The sequence below is a fragment of the Acipenser ruthenus genome, chromosome 18 (genome assembly GCF_902713425.1).
Source record: "Acipenser ruthenus chromosome 18, fAciRut3.2 maternal haplotype, whole genome shotgun sequence".
NCBI classification, from domain to species: domain Eukaryota; kingdom Metazoa; phylum Chordata; class Actinopteri; order Acipenseriformes; family Acipenseridae; genus Acipenser; species Acipenser ruthenus.
Genome location: NC_081206.1, coordinates 5,900,035 through 5,917,926, shown reverse-complemented (window position 1 = coordinate 5,917,926; position 17,892 = coordinate 5,900,035). Strand labels below are relative to the sequence as shown.

At 38.8% G+C, this 17,892-nt stretch overlaps 1 protein-coding gene across 2 annotated transcripts in view; it reads left to right on the top strand.

The window, feature by feature from the left end:
* Positions 1 to 789: 789 nt before the first annotated feature.
* Positions 790 to 17,892, top strand: part of LOC117421408 (sodium/potassium-transporting ATPase subunit beta-1-interacting protein 4) — a 40,257-nt gene continuing 23,154 nt past the window's right edge. For both annotated transcript variants that reach the window (XM_058990984.1, XM_058990983.1), the window contains exons 1-2: positions 790 to 1,158; positions 17,584 to 17,721. In XM_058990984.1, the coding sequence (XP_058846967.1) occupies positions 1,105 to 1,158; positions 17,584 to 17,721 (192 nt within the window). In that variant the 5' untranslated portion in view covers positions 790 to 1,104. The remainder of the gene's footprint in view (positions 1,159 to 17,583; positions 17,722 to 17,892) is intronic.

The window sequence follows — 17,892 nt, the reverse complement described above, 5'->3', positions numbered from 1 at the left end:
ATAATAATAATAGTTTTAACACGTTGACTTTTGATGTAAATACACTTGCCCTTTTTAAAAAGGTCTTGTATTGGTGTTTAGCGGTGCTCTTGCCGCCAGGTGGCGCTTTAGTGTCTCTGAATGCTGTCTTGAAACTCCACACTGTTCTTCTGTCCTGAGTTCAGAGATGGCCTGTTTCTGTTTTTTAGGTGACAGCTGGTTTTACTGAGAACATTATTAGAGACACAGGCTATTGTATGAAGAGCCGACCTCCCCTTCAACAGCTGCATACTGGATGCATGCACTTAATAAAATAGGTGTGGTATTATACTGCATAGTTTATAAAAAAAATCATATTGACAGTTTAAAGGCGTGTGTAATTCACATCAAAAATTAAATGACAAAGACATTAATACAATTTTAATTCTTTGCGTTTTAACATCCTCCTTGGATTACCTAAATTGTTTCTTTCACACGGAGTGTCTACAGACTTTTGCAATATTATTTTAAAGGCACACGATCCTTACAGGCAGTGATTTTTTTTTAATTATTAAAACAAATCTGCAAAAAATATGTATTACATTAAAATGATGTTATGCATATAGAGACAGTGATATAATGTATTTAATTAATACAATACAAAATTACTTGCCATCTTTTAATTGTAATGTCTCATAACATCTATTTACGAACTTCCTTGACTGTTGTAAAATTGGCTTTATGACCGGAACAAAACCATACAGGTTAACATTTTCCGTGCGGCAAAAAAAACACTAGAATCATTCCCTTAAAAGGAGCCCCTTTCGCCCCTCCCGTGGTTTTCCTTACAGCGTGTAGTGCTCACAGCCAACTTCAACCGAGCACAGCTGAATCTGAGCATACAAACTATACATCTCGTGTGGGAGTAGGTTTGTGGATCACCCTGTGAACACTTCAATAAAACATGACAACCCTGTGCTTAGCTCACTGTACAAACTAAATACAGACTTCCCCTTCTCCTTGCGTAGTTCCAGTTCGATTCATTCATTCATATTATGTTGGAAAGAGCTGTTGGTTTAATTGAATTATTTTGGTTCTAGAGAACACTCGGATCCCATTCTGCTCCAGGTCCCGTGTGAGATTAGAATGGGCTGCTGTTCGGGACGATGCACGTTGATATTCCTCTGCACTTTTCAGCTGGTAAGCTTTTTCAAACAACGATTGTCCTTTATATTTTCATGCTTGGTGTGGTGGTTTGTCTTGTGATTCATGCATATTGCAAATGTTTGGCTGTAGTTTTAATGAGGGCGAAACAAACCGTTGTTTATCAGATTAAGAACTGTTTTCGTAAAGTGAGCGCATATATTTGTTTCTTGTAATGCCGGTAATGGGTTGTGTTTGTTGGTAAATTATGTGCTTGCAATGTTCACTGTTTTTCACCGAGACAGAGGAATACCACAGAGCTTCTATTTAACTAACGATACCCATTAAAGTGTTAATATATAGTGCAGCCAGTGTATTTCTATAGTTTAATACCGTTTGCAGATTCTTTTTTGTTTAATTTGTTTATGAAAAACACGCGGGTGATGTATTTATCTAAGGATAGCAGTTAGATTAGATTTTTTTTTCTTCGTTTCCATTTGAGGGATATTCTCAGTTGGTGTCTTGTTCCCCCTGAGCTCATGGCTGTTATTCACTTTTGTCAGTAGTTAATGAATGCAAGAATGTTATTCATACAACGACCTTGTTCTTAAAAGGGCAATGTCATACTATCGATGCTTGAAAAGTTGCGCGGGAGCAGGGAATCAAACAAGAATAATAAAATTACTTTTCCCACCAATAACGTCGAGTGAATCTGTCAACGCAAGACCCAGTACAATATTTCTTTCTCTATGCCCAGATAAAAGCAGAAATAAACGCCCGTTTTGCTCCACAATCACAAAGAGATTCGCAACCTGTATGTTTGATTAAATGTGTAGTTGTCCCTATCCAAAGCTTGACCTGTAGTATCAATTTGGAATTAACACATCCATGTGAGACTGTGTGGTACCGATGCTGTATTTAGTAGAGAATCTGTTTTAATGTTGCCTTATGTTATCTATTAAACTGAAAGGTATCATCTCTTGTATTTTATTGACAAAACTAAGAGCTGTCTGTCATGTTTTACCTAACAATTGCTGTTTTCTTTTACATTGCATGGTTGTGTGGGTGCTGCTTTGGTAAAGGTAGCACAGAAAAAACCCATAAACAAAAAGATAAGGTTTCTATTGACTTTCTGGCAGATAAGATCAAATTGTAATTCCAAGCATGCTGCCTGCATTGCCTGGAGGACTACTTGCATGTTTTTGGGATACATGTAGAGGAGACCCCAGATAAGACAACAATACAGCAGAGTCGTTGCTTGCTTGTTTTTGTGACGCTAGAACTCTGCTGCAGAACATTTCACTTTTTGGTAATTCTTTCAGAACAGAGGAGACAGTCAGCGCTCTATGAAATTCCTTTTGCTCGATTCTATTGTCATGCAAATCGGGGAGAGAGATTTCAGAAAAAAAACCTTATAGGAGTTAAACCCTAAACACTAAAATAAATAGATTAAGAAAGAAATTAAATAAAATGTAACCAAAAATATCATATTCTAGCAAATGGATAGTTTTTTTTGTTTGATATTATTATTATTATTATTATTATGATTATTATTATTATTATTATTATTATTATTATTATTATTATTATTATTATTATATAAGAGAAAACAAATGCATACAAATCAAGCCAAACAATAACAAATGAAGGTAAATATGAAGATTAAATACACCCCCTTTCATCTCCTTTCTGTCTCAGTATTGTGTTTATTGTAGCAGAGCCAAGCCTTGGCGATTGGGAGACTCGGGTATTCAATCTTATTTAAGACTGATTTCCTCAGCAGAGCAGAGGTTTACCATGGGAGTGTGGAGAATTGGAAAATGACTGAGGAATTGGCTGTGCTTTCTCTGCTTTAGTGTCTGTTTTACTTTATTCAGGGGCTCTTGATTAGGGAGCAATGGACTGAACAATATCGTATTCAGTCAGACACAATGAATGAGACGTCTCCATTGTCTCTTCCCTTTATACACAGCATTAAACTACCAACAAGTCCAAACGTACTATAGCCCCAAAACAACACCCAAGAAGTAATTAAGGAGCCATTGTGTAGTAAGTTCATTTTTTACATTCCACGTTTTTTTATTGTAGACCTTCCTGTTTAGTAGGTCAGGGTCTTAAACAAAACAGAGAGTAGCCAGCATGTGGTATTAAATAAAGGCTCCTAGAAGTCAGATTTGCAATGTTAAAACATGGATTTTTGGCAAATTGCAAGAAAGCGTAGGTATATACTGTTCAGTATCATTCTGAAAAACGATTCAAATCAAGAAGGCAGTTCTGAAATGATCTAAGAAAATGCACAGCAAGTTATCTAAGAGCTTAATGTAAGAATTTGGCTTCTATATAACTCCTTATCTTCTGTAGAGGATGCATATATAGCACTTTGAAGTTAAGAAGTTAATGAGTAGCAGTCATTTTTTTATTATTTAGTAGTTGCCAATTTTTATTATTTTCTCCCAATTTGGCATATCCAGTTATTTTTAGGCTCAGCTCACTGCTACCACCCCTACGCTGCCTTGGGAGCGGCGAAGACGAACAAACGCTGTCCTCCACTGAGTGTGCCATCAGCCGACCATCAGCTGGGCAGCTTACAGGCAAGCCCGCAGGGGCCCGGCCAGACTACAGGGGTCGCTGGTGCGCAGTGAGCCGAGGACACCCTGGCCGACCTAAGCCCTAACCCCCCCCCCTCCCCCCCGGGTGGCACTTGGCCAAGTGTGCACCGCCCCCTGGGAGCTCTCGTCTACGGTCGGCAATAGTATAGCCAGGACTCGAACCAGCAACCTCCAGGCTATCGGGTGCATCCTGAACTCCACTCGGAGTGCCTTTACCAGATGTGCCACTCAGGAGCCCCTGAACATCAATCTTGAGGGTAGATTGAGAGATCTGGCCATGGGGATGCTGGGTTCTTGTCAGCCAAAGGTTGGTTCAGTAATGACTAAACCTCTGCTCTGTCCTTCAAAGTGGAATTAACAAAATAATTGTTAACTTGGGCTCTTGCTTGTTACATGTTCTATTTTTTCTAAGGAGCTTTTTCTTTGTATTCTGGAAACGTTATGCTTCAGTACCACGAACCAATTTGTAGAATCATGTACTTGGGGATAGTGATCACTTTAGACTAACATTTCAGATTTGAGATCTCGGTTAGCATTTTTATAGTCAATAGAATATACTTGACTCGTATTTCAGTGGTGACTGAAATGTAGTTCAAGAATACCACTCGGGGATGTGTGCTGAATGCAAGAGACTAATCGAGCAGTTTGCTTCTGTCTTCTGTCACAGGCAATGTCTCTTTCTTCATTCCCCATCACCCTGTCAGTGTCAGGCTCCCTGTCTTACCTGCAATCTCTTTGTACTTGTTGATGGGGGTCTGGTCTTTTTATTTAGACAACCTGATTGATCACAAGCTGCTCCTCTTCTCTTCTGCCCTTGTGGATTCTCTGTTTACACAAAAATACCTTCCAGGAATAAATTGGGCTGGGTCTAATGTTGGCTGGCTAAGGCAAAATACAGTAAGGCTTCATTTTCTCACTAGTACCCAGCATACAATTGCTTTACTACGCTTTGCGTTTACAAAGATATACTTTGATAGGGGAGGTGCTTTCTGGGTCATATTTATTAAGTGCACCAGTCAATGCATTGTTGAAGTCATGTATTTATTGGGGTGGTGATGGTTTACGAATACAGCCCACATTGTTCTGGAACCGATACAGCCAGTTATTTGTGGACCCCATCCTGCTAGCATTTACATGGAAACCACCAGCACTCATTAAAGAACCCAGTGCTTTGCACAGGACTGGGTGTCTGTTCCGTCTCTGTGTTCGATGTATTCAGTGTTGCTAATGATGTAAACCTGCTCTGTCATGGACCTGTATGTTTCTGCTGTATATCTGTAGTGATGCTAAGTTAAACACTCAACCAGTTAAACACAATCCATCCATTTGTCAGAAGCCTCACTCCACATAGGTTTGTGTGCCCGTCATCAAACTGCCTGCTCCATGCAATAGCTATTACTGCTGTCATCATCTCATTTGATGAATCGCCTTGAAAAGCCTCCTTTCACAGAAAAAAGGATAACTCCTCCTGACTTTTTGTAATTTCATTTGATTTTCCTCTTGTGCTTGTATAAATATCATTGTTATCTAGCCACTCCCAAACAGAAAAACCCTATCGATTTAAAAAACATGACTAATGTCCACCTCTGTGTGTGTGTGTGTGTGTGTAGCATGTATATGAACCTCCCTCTTCTGTGTATCCATTTGACACTGGAGGTAGCAATAAGGTAAGAACAGAACAATAAGTTCTTCTCCAGGAGAAGTTAGGACTAGGCTGTTGTGCAGAAAGTTGTGGAACTAAAAAAGCCTTGCTGGCTCTTTGCTGACCCCTGTCCATGAATCTCTTACAACTATCAAAGCTCTCCACTGCCCTATGAAACACAAGACCAGTTCTCATGGAAAACTACTGGAATTGGACCTTGTGTAATTGAGTCAGGCTGTTATGTCAGGAGTTCTGAGTAGTTCCTATGTGCCACACTCGCATACACACACCCTGAGACCCTCCAGTATCTCTTTACATTCGATTTTCCTTCTGTAGAAGAGGGTATAGCCCCCTCTTCACATTTTATAGAAGACTTGAGGCGGGAGTGTTGAAAGGGTCTACAGAATTACATTACATGATGTTGCGCTGGGAGATGCTGCAGTTGCCTCTACCACTTTAGGAAATTCTAGCTGTAGGGATGGCATTAAATCAATTATTCTTCACAGCGCCTGGCATCATTTAACCCTGTATTGCACTGCAGACAATGAGAGTCACTGAAGCTTTATAACAGGATGGCTATTTCTCATTACAGAATCTGCTGTTTTACAGAAGATTGTGGTACAGGCTAAGGGACAACCGTGTTATGTTGGTGGATTAAAATACTATTTTAATGTGAGCTTTGAGTTTATTCGACAGGTTACACCTCTTCTTTTTAATTCAAGTGAATTGCTTTTAAATGAGAAGGGAATGCAATCAGCCGTGTTGCATCAACCCCATGGTATGAGTTTTTATTGATTTCATTTTATTTTGCCTTAACTGAATTCCTTTGATCACAGTAACCGTGGAATCAAGCCGCATTGATTTTTTTTGTTTTGTTTTTTAAACAAATTATAAATCTTAGTGTTCGGAACCACACATACATTATCAATGTAGAGGAAACATGTATGCTTGTTTTTTGTAGGCCTGTTGAGATGTTTTGTTTTTTTCTTCTAAATAATTTCCACAGTCATGATAAGGTATCTTAAAAAAAAAAAAAGTAATCCGGGAAGATAAAAAACCTCAGTAGCGTTGTCTAGATGCTGTCATTAAGAGTGAGTATCATATAAGAAAATGCTGCCTGCACATCCATTGCCATCCAGCCTTTGAATTACCAAACCCCTTGTGAAGAGCATGATTGATGCTGGCAGTCTTTTAATGGGACATGGCAGGCTTGTCCAGGGTGATGCAAGGCCACAGTAATGAGGTCACTTCCAGTGACATCACACCCTATTGCTACCCTATTGGTTTATTCTGAGTTTATGCACGCCTGCCATGACTAGGTGGAATGTGATATTTTATAATCACATAGTTTTTACACAGTGTACTGTAGTTACAGAAGGAGCATACCTATTTGTTTAGTAGGAAGTCTGTCTTTTTTTCTTTGTTCAAATCTGGTGCTTGTGAGAAAGCAGGGGTCAGTTTCGTTAATGGACTGCCCAGCTGGAGAGCTCTGCTTTTTCATGCCCGCAGGACAGATGTTTATATGTGTCTGATTGATCTCCTGCTGTCTTGTTATTAAAAAAAGCAGCCGCCTAGTTTCCAGTGGCTCTGGAGGGCTGACGGACAGAAGAAGCCTTTGAAAGGCACTTTGGGAAGATAGACATTTTTGCTATTCGTGAGGTGCACTACTATCGCACAAGAAGGGTGGCTTCAGGGCCAAGCTATGCAATTCCAGTTAGCTACCAAGGCTTAAACTGTCCCTGGCCTCCTTGATGGCAGGACAGGTTTGATCATTGTCTTCATAGAGGACTTTGTAATAATCAAACACTGATCTGGGTATTAGTCCTGTAGGCTACTTTCTAAGAAATGGAATGAGCATACACTGCCCATGCAAATGAGGTCAATGATTTTACAATATTTGAGGCAAGAAATCTCTTTAATAGAGCCATGTTTATATTCAAAGGTGTGCTTGTCATAAGAAATCTGTTTGATTAAAACATCACGATTTAAAGTGTATTATTCCACAAAAGAACAAGGAGTGATTTTCATCCTCCCAACCCCTCCCACTTCCCTGACTCGACGGAAGAAAATTGATTGAAAACCGAAAGAGAAACGCCAGTAAGTGACCTTTTAGCATCAGAGCTGACTTTATAAATTGAACGGTCACTACAGACCAAGCTGATGTCAGTAAGGAATGTGAGGATTTGCAGTTGTTAGAAAATCAAAGAATTGGTTTGGGGATTGCAAAGCTAAAGCAACTACACCCTGCAATAGGGTGGATGCAATGAGCGATTATTATAACATTAAAAAAAAAAACACACTCCTATTGCTGAAATAATTCCAACACCCCAGATTTGATGTACAGTTGCCTATATTTTCATTAAGGTAGCTATAGTCGCCAGTACATGACTAGATCAAAGACAGAATGGTCTATCTCTTTTGCTCTAGGCTGTTTTGGGTTGACACTCCTGTCGCTTTTCTTTAGATGTCTCATGACGTCTGGCCATGTAATCACAAGAATATGTGAGATGTCTGTGTGAACACCCTTACTATACCTGCAGTTACTGTACCTGCATGCTGTGTAGTTGCTAAGGATAAGCCTATACATGTTTAGTGTTTTAGCTCTGTCTGGACCTGATATATTTGATCCTGCAAAATGCTTTCAGGACCAGCAGTGTGAATTGGTTCGAGACACCCATGGCAGAGCTTGGGAAAAGTGTTGATCAGCTTTGGGACAAAGGGGACTAAGAAATGCTAAACCGTTATTTTCCCAGGTTATATTTTAAGTACTTTTGAAGCTTCTCAGCATGTGGCCAGCCCATGCCACCCTGGAGCGAGCCTCCCATGACCTCTACTATTTCCTCAGCTCTTCCGTCCATTAAACAGTGGTTTCTATTTAAAGAGCAGAACTAATTTCTCCAGACCGCCACAGTCCTATTGGCGGCGTGCATTACACTAATCCCAAACTTGATGGCGACACCCATTGTAAAGTTAATTTTCATCTTTTTCTACCGTGTGGTCTTTTTGAGTATTTTAATTTACCCCGAGAACTCTTTCTCACTTTTGATAACAGCTTTCTCACCCTTTCAAACGCTGTCAAGTAACATGAGCATCCTAAGGTTTCAAACTACTTGGGTGTCTGCATTGCATCATCACTTCATACATTAAAACAGTTCACAAATGGGTTCAACGCTTCGCTGGATGGAAGTGTTATCAGTCTTTTATTGGTTGCCGTTATTTGTGAGGGGGAGGGGGAGGCAGCTTGCCAGGTAAATTAGGCCCTCTTCCATCCAAACTCTTGCGTGTGTTTCTCTGTTCCCTCGAGATAGACTTGCAGAGTGAATTATGATACAAAGTTAGAGGGTTCTTTCTTTCTTCTCATTAAAGATTAAGTTGGACATTACACTTTTGGCTTCTATGCAGTGCTTTTTAAAGCTGCATTTCCATACATTTGAAGGAGACTTCAAAGGGAATTTAATTCCTTGGGGAATATAACACAATTTGAGATTATATTCACAGAGGAGTGGGGTGGTAGATAGTCTGGTAGTCGTCCGAAATATAATATTCTTTCTTTTCATTTTAAACTTGAATGTTAATGTCATACACCCCCTGCCACAGCTAGAAATTCAAAATGAGAGCTATCCGTATGATGAAACAGTTGATGGCCTTGATTGTATATATCAGCAGTATGAACAGAATTGTATAATAGAAGAATTAGCAATTCATTATTTATTCACAATGGCAAATTGTACGTGTGTCATAGAAATGGATGGATAAATGGACAGAGACCCCCCTCTATATATTGATGTACGTCTACCTCCACTATGTCCCCTTGCACAGGGGATTTCATCAGTGTATTCAACATGAATGGACCCCCTCTGAGTTTACACAGAACGCAAGTGATGAGGACACCTTTCCTCCTATAACAAACTTTTGGTTATGTTACACTTAACACAACATTCTGCCAGACTTGCCATCCTTTATTAGGTCGATATCATCAATACAATGTGTGTATTATTAACATTTACAAACTATAGCAAAATATAATCTAGTGTACAAGATACAGTGACATGTTTCATCACACTTTTTCCAATTGCAAGGCGCAAGGTTGAGAATTCTGGCACAGTTTCCTTTTTAAAAAGAACACATTAGATTTAAGTGTTGTGTAACTGAAGCTTTGTGCTCGGCAACACACGCAAAGATAAACCCCGTAGCCAATAAAGCTCCTTCTGAAATGTCCGAATATTTTGTTCTAAAGACCAATCGATACTAATTCAAGCAAATACATGTGATAACTATTACATACATAGGAGTGAAGTACTTCTGTGCTCTTCTGCACAGATATAATTCTATTGAGCAGACCCTTATCGTAACCCTTCTGCATGGAGCCTGTTAAAACTGTGAAATCAAGAAGAACATGACCACTTATTACAATAATGGACTGGAAGAAGTACGGCAGGTTGTGATCAGTTTTACACCAGCTATCTTTAGGTCAACCCCATTATAGAGCGAGCGAGGGAAGGTGGTGATAATCGCGTTTTTTAATTTCTCATCAGTTCTTGGTTTTGCTTCGGTATGTTTTTTCGGGTTGTTAAGAAGCAGTAAAGTCTCTCTCTCTTTAATAGCCAGCCGATGTTCATTAAGGTTTCACTGCTTGCGTGCGAAAGTAAGGCCTGAATTTGTTTAAATTATTGATTCAAGCTGCTGATTTATTGCATCTGCCTAAAAACATTAGATAGAGAGCTTCCAAACCCCCTATGGCCAATTAAGCAAGTGACCTTTGAGAGTAGAGCATGGTGTCTGGGTAAGCACTTTTAGACAGCTAGGCCCCAAAGGACTGTTACCATGGCAACTTAAACAGGCTGTGCCTGCAAAAAGTAAATGCATACGGGAGGTGACATTAAGATTCAGGCTGGATTTAAAAATTTTCAGATTTTGTGTGTCACAATTGATAAAAAAAAAAGAGGTGCAACACCATAATAGGTCGTAGATCAAATTTCCATTATTATATGCTATTCAAAAAGAAGTTAAAAACGTAGTGACATTTCAGCCAGACTTAGGCTGCTTTTATATATTTAAATAGAAGGTACAAGTTTAATCATTCAGATTTTATTAGAGGATTAGTAAGAAGAAAAAAATGCCTTTTTAAAAAAAAAAAAAAAAAAAAAACTGGGTGGAGTCGGTGCAAACAACATGGATATTGCGTCTGTAGGTAAATTGTTAACCAGGAAGCTGGTGTTCTTTTTCTCTGCACAATGAACTCGTTAACATCCTCTGAACTTCTTTATTAACTGCCAAGCCTCCGGTGTCTGGTGCAGAGTTGTGAAACTGACTGAAGCCTGTTGCATTTAGGTTGACCAAACGTGACCTGTCAATTTCCTTCTAATCTCAACACTGGGCACTGCTTACACTGTTTTCTCCTGATGGACTTTGCTTCATTATGAGAATGTTTCCTGCAGAAGGCCTATTAATTAAAACACAATTGGCACAGCTAAGTTCATTCATTTAGTCATGAAATGCAAATAGGCTAATGTTTTATTAACGAACAAGCATAGCAATTAGTTTAACTGTTACCCAATTATTATATGTATATCTTATTGTATGACTTGTATTGTAACACTTGAATGTATTTGTATTTGCTTGCGATTGTAAGTCGCCCTGGATAAGGGCGTCTGCTAAGAAATAAATAATAATAATAATAATAATAATAATATGGTGAACTTGTCCCTTCTCACTAATACGCTATTCACACCTATAATATCTGCATGGGTCACCTTTTTAAAACGTGATTGTGAATTAAGTAACTGGCACGTTTTCATTTCTTATTATACAGGGCTGGAAACAAGACTCCTATTGCATAGCCGTTTCCCCCATTCCAGGTTTTAAAATACGCCTCCTCAGCCCCAGTGTGTAGGTAACAAGCTCAGGTGTGTCTTGTTAAACTCGGAGTGAAACCAGGAACGGATCAAACTGCAATGCAATGGGAGTCTTATTTCCATCCCTGTTATTTATGTAGGGATGTTTTGAATATCGCAATTTGTACTATTTATTTTGGAATTGTACAAACTTTTTTGTAAAGTAGTTAGAGCTGGAGGTCGCATGCTTGGGTGTAACTAATAAACGTGTAGCCTGAAAATGGCTTCATCTGCTTTGACAGTCTCCTTAACTGAAATACAGAATACTGTAGCGGGTAGAATGGAAATATATAAAGCTTTCTTTCCTTTGTAACCCCCTGTCTCTTGAGTAATACTGTACTCGCATCTAAAAATGTCTGGGCCAGTGTTTATATGTTTATTTAGAATTGCTGTGGCATTGTTTTTAAAAGGGCACCTTGTTCTGTCTCATCTAGAAATCCTGCTTATTCCAAGGACAGTTTTGTAATTAGAATTGCTTATTTGTAGATTAGAAGAATTCTTCTTCAGATGTCTTTGGCAAACGAGTTTGTTCATAATGAAGATAGCAGTATGTGTATCACAAATAGTGTGGTTTAAGATTAGATGAGAAATTGGTTTTCTTTTGAAGAATGACCCAGACTGCTTTCTTAATGCTTCTAATGTTACTTCAAGCACACAATATTTATTCACAGGCAGCTTAATGACTCCTGTCATTATCAACCGAAAGTAGTGTGCAGCGTTTCTGGCAAACCACAATAACGTATGGAACCCTTATAAAATGTATGCCATTTCCTTAAGTCCAAACCATGTATTTTGTACAGAGATGGGTCTAAATACTAGATGCCTTTTTATATCATATCTATAGAAATTATGTGTAGTGTACTGGTATGTTGGTTCAAAAACAAACTGTCAGGTGTGGTTTCCAATAGTGTATTTATTCACTGCGTATTAGTGAATCGAACGTTGGTACGTTGGTTATGTGATATATTGTATCGGAATATAAGTGTGTGTCTTATTTATTGTGATGCATGAACATAGCTACTTGTAATCCAGAAGAGGTTCTTTTAATGAGGAATAAATGTGATTTTTATAGTATGAATACATTCTATAACTATCTCGCTTTTAACAAAATAGTCCATTAATATCCTGTAATCTGATTACCCATACAAAGTCTCCCAACAGGACCATAACATGTATCATGATAGATATCATGCTGTGACCTCAGTTTTATAGTTACACTACAGATTACCAATGTATGTTTTGAATTATGTGCTCGATAGAATTCTATTTACTGAGGCAAATTTAAGATGAAATTCATAACCTGAATTTTATTTGAGTCAATGTGCAGTAGTGGGGGGGGGGATCGAAACACACTTCCCATTCGCATTTGCGAGCTTATCGCATGTGGTATCCTTATCATCCTAAGGATAATGTCTAACTGCAAAAGCTTTTTACTGTTGACATCAGTTGGCCTTCCAATTACTGTACAAGAATCCTAAATCCGCAATGGTGTCATGTCGTGTTTAAAAACAGATGCATTAAGGTGGCTGATTTGAGACCCAAAAACCATAATCTTGAGATGAATTAGATAAAAAAAAAGTTACCAACGTCATTAAAGCAATCCTTCTCCCAGTTTCAATCAAATGTTGAAAGCGTTTCCTTGTCATGTGAGATTACATTGGTCTGTCTGCTAGCTGATCTATACCTGATCTGTACCTGTCTCCTGAGGTGTTTTTTTTTGTTTTTTTTTTATTGGTTAACTGTTCTTTTTTTTTTTTTGTGCTTTCCAGTTTTATGATCAAAGAATGTTACTTAAGGTGTAAACCGGTACACTTCATGTTTTATATTGATTTGTTGGCCAGCAATAATATGTAAACAGAAACAATCAAGTCAAACGTCCTCAAAGACGTGTCACTTCTATGGCTGTGCATGAAACAAGAACCAGCGCTTCTCTGTGAAGCTGTGGAAATCAAAGACTTGCTGCAAAGTGTTTCATCCTGGGATCTTTCATATACAACAGATACAACAACCAAAACTCAGGCCAGCTTCCTTACTCTTTTCTAGTAGGCCTCAACCAGAGCTAATACAGACCCTGTTCTTCTCAGCCTGCTCCAACACTGAACAAAGCTGCAGTCCTGGATTTTTATACCTTTCCTTATTTATACCTTCATCATAATGGCCCACTTATCAATAACCTCTGGTCCATAGAAATAACAACCCTTGCTTACATTACCTTAACTAATGATATTTAGGAAGATTTCAGTGGCTTGCATTGGATGTGCTGTTAGCTCGGTAAGGATATGTCTGGAGAAAGTCAGTACTTTGACTACTTCAAACAAAGGGAGGTGTGTGAGTTAATCTACAGCCTTCGCTTTGAATGACGGACGTGGGGAGAGAAGTATATTTCCAAGCAATCTGAAAGATAAGCCTACCTGTGTTAACATGGCTGAGTAATCTCTTTTGGATGAAACATTTGCCCCAGGCCAGAAAACTTAATTGTTCTGAGGATTGAGACCATTGTTTGAATATCAAATATGTAATGGCAGGTTGAGAAGGCACAAAGGAGACACTGACGGCCCATGGCAATGCTCAAGAATATAGAAAAGGTTTTACTCTGAAATAACTTTTTTTTTTTTTTGTATTGAATACTTTCAGTACTTTGCTATCTTATAATCACTATGACGATCGTTCTCATACCAGAATTAAACAACTAGTCGCGTTGTAGGAGCAAGAGCACAGCAGACCATTAAGGTCCAGCCATCTTGAATTATTCACTGTCCAAACTTGGCTGCGATACAAGGGTTGTGATTTAATAAAATGGGAGTGGTAATAATGATGCACACACACATACACCTGTTTATGCCTAAAAATGGCTTTGCATTGCATGGTCCTGATGCAATAGAGGCACATAATGACAACAATAAGCCTTTATATTGGTACACCCAGCAAAAAGTGACCTAATTGAATAACGCATGCCTGATAGCTTTGTTCGAGCATTATATAGGTTAGTCTAGTAAGATTTTTTTTTTTTTAATGCAATGTACAGCAGATCCACACTTAAAGCACACACTTGTAACACTTTTAGCCCAAAAGTCACGGAAACCACCATTGAACCCTCCCTACCCGGACAGCGCTCGGCCAATTGCGCGCCGCCCCCTGGGAACTCCAAGTGACGTAGCCTGGATATGAAGCAGCGATCTCCAGGTGGTTCATTCCATATTAAAAACATGTACCCCTTGAGTGTGCTAGCTAGGATCATACTGAAAAGTTTTTCAAGCTTGTGGAAGTAAGCAGTGACCAGGGCTGTCTGCTGTCTGATCATCTCCTTTTTTTTTTCCTTTTTCCTTTCTGTGTGGCATGTTCAATGTCCCTGTCCCTTTTACAGCTCGTACAGTGCCATAGCACCTTTACCTTGTCCCTAAAATGATCCAATCTACACCTCTGCGACTCTCTGAAGCCCTGGGATCAGTCGGCTCCTTGCATTATTGATCTGTCACTCTCTCTAGTTGTTTTACTCATTCCAAGTGATGTAACAAAGCAACTTCTTTCCTGCCAAGACACAGCTCATCTGCCAGCATGGGAAGTTTTACCTTCACGAATCTGCACTGCACTGAAAATAGTTGTTAAACATACAATTCACCCGAGCACAGTGCCGAGACCTTCTCCGTGATTGATTGATGATGCACATTTAGAAACTGATAACCCTTAGCAAACCTAGTTGTTTGCAAACACCTTCCGATAGCTGTGAAGGGTTTCTGCTGAGCTTTCTGGATGTAATACCGGAGAGGTGGAACAGTTTTGAAAACGATCTGGAAAGAGTAAAACATACAGTTATGATTTTTTTTTTTAATCCAGTAGAATTTGATTTGATATTTATTCCGTTTTGAAGGATTTGGAATTGATAAAAAAGGGAATGGGATGTGGAGAAGTGGTGGGGGTCGAACCATGTTCTGTTGGACGTTGACTGTAATAATCTTAGTAAGGAGTTCTAACTGTACCTTATTATGATATTGCTAGATTTGTTTTTCTAAAATTAGTTTTAGTTGTGTGTTTTTAATCAAAACCCCTACATGTTAGCCATACACTTCAACAGCAGTACAATGTTGCTATTGCATTCTGAGCCCAATTACACCCTAGGCTGATTTTGTTTAATTAGTTTCTTGTGCTAGTGACCCTTGGCTAGTATTTTCATGTTTTGTATTTGATTTTGAATAAATTATTTTCCGCAACTTATTCAATTTATACCAGCAGTTATATAAATCATTGTGGTGAAGAAAGCAATTCTAAAGAAATTCTCCCAGCCAGAAAGATATTCAAAAACAGAAATATCAAAGCGTACTATTTTATTGAGTTACGTTTTAGTGTTTAGTTTAGTGTTTTATGTTGAGATTAATTATATTGGTTATGGTCCTACAGGTTTATCAGTCAGGCTATTGAAATTCTGTCTAGTTTTTTCTATTCGTTGTAATTTTACAGGAATATGGAAGAAGCAGTATTTGAAACAATATGTAACTGTTGCAACTGTAAAATAGTCATTATGATTTACGTGATATTCTGCCAGTTTATGGATTCCCTGTGCTAATATTTTCAGTTTTGATGTACCCTTAAACGGCCCCTGCAGTAAAGAAAACAGTAGTGTTATTTTCACAGCAGTTTGTGAGCGACTAAACCAGGTTTATGATAATGTCTGTTATCCCAGTAGGTTTCGGAAAAGCTCTGTGAGTGATGGGCAGTGAGCTTTAAAAGACGATTTATCTTCAGAATCAAGACATCTTGGCTGGCAAGTGTGTTAAGTGTTAGTGTGCATCTCAAAAGACTTGAGTGCATCTTCAGGGAAAATGTGTAGCTCTTATTAAGCCTTCTGCAGTAGTGGGCAAATATTATCAAAAGTTACATAGAACTGCATATGCCTCTTGCCCTTTTCTACTTTTGATATTCAATAAAACGAAATAACGCAATTTGTCCAATTTTAACTGTCACGAACAGCCTTGATTAATCTCAGTCAAGTAGAATATCATTCCTAGTCTTCATGTCCTGTGTAATTGGCAAATCTTCAGGTGCTGGTTTGCATCCTACAGTGAGTAACACAACTCATTTCAAGAGTTTTAAATAAGTGTTCGTTCGTGACAAATTATTGTTGAAGGGCCGAGGTGAGTGGGTGTTGAGTGAGTCAGGGCCAGATTCAGTAGAGGATAGGTGGTAAAGCAAATGCGTGAGGGAAGACATATCCAGCTTGCAAATCAATACCTTTTATTTGATCTTTTTTGCTTAACTGGCAATGGTTACACTGAACTGTACAGGTTATTTGACGTTATGATTTGATTTCTGTTTGCCCATTGAAACTCTGCTTGGTTGGCTAGTTGTTTTAGATGTGATTCTCATCTCACAAGCTGCCCACTGATTTATGTAAAATAAACTTGCTTTGGAACACCCGTACTATATGGATGGAAATACGATTCCCATTGCATAGCAGTTTGATCCTTTCCTGGTTTTACAATGAGTTTAATAAGACTCATCTTGGCTTGTTACCTCTACACTGTAGCTAATCAAGCTTGTGTTAACACCTGGCATGGGTGAAACTGCTATGCAATAGGAGTGTTATTTCCATCTCTTTACCAGTAGTATTTTGTGAATTCAATTGAGAAGCAGGTGTTCCCGCAGGCTCGGATTTCTGACACTTTTATAAAGTGTACAGTTTCCAGTGGCATTCAAAACATGCCTCTTGTCCACTTGAATGCAGTGGAATGTGAATGAGACCCTGAGTGTTTGGTTACTTACAGTTTATGGTAATCCTTTACTTTATTGACGGTTGGCAAATCAATTTGTCACTGAATCTATAAAAAAAGGTTAATTTTATGTGTGTTATTTTCCAAAAGGGTCATTCTCATGTCACCTTTTGAAATGCCATGTAAAACGAATCCATGCATGTAGGCGCCCATGAAAAGACAGCACAGCACCTGCAGTCGTTTTTTCAATTGCTCCAGCGTGACACTAGAGAACTGATCTACAGTAATTACCGGTGGTGTTATCAAACATCATACAAGCCACTTAGTTTTATTTATTTATTTATTTATTTTAATGAGGTTTGTTTAATTGTTAAGTATTCGTTTTTGAAAATGTTATTGGATTTGAGTCTGACATCAACCGAGCTGGTCGCACAGCAACAGGCTGTGCTGTGAATGGGAGCCTTTGTATTGTATTTGGATACTCTGTGAAAATGACGGGAACATAAATTCCACTTTGTCATGAAATGGACTGCAGTGAATAACCCGTATGGAACAGTTAGTCTCAAAGCACCCTTTTTTCCCCCTGAGTTGTTGCCAAGTGCTATATTCACAGGGGTGTTCTCTCTTCACAGCTGGCAGCGCTGGAGAGACAGGTGTTTGATTTCCTTGGGTACCAGTGGGCTCCCATCCTTGCAAACTTCTTCCACATCATCATCGTTATCCTGGGCCTCTTCGGCACGATTCAGTACCGACCTCGATACATTGTGGTGGTAAGTGGAATGAATGTTGTTGAAATAAACCAATGCAAAAGTAATGAAGAATTATTAGTCTGTATAACTGCCTGTTGGCTTGTGTGTCAAGAGCATGCACTGCAGTGTAGGGGTTTAAGCCTGCTTTCCAAGGTGGGCATATTGATATTGGTTATTAATATTCTACTTGCT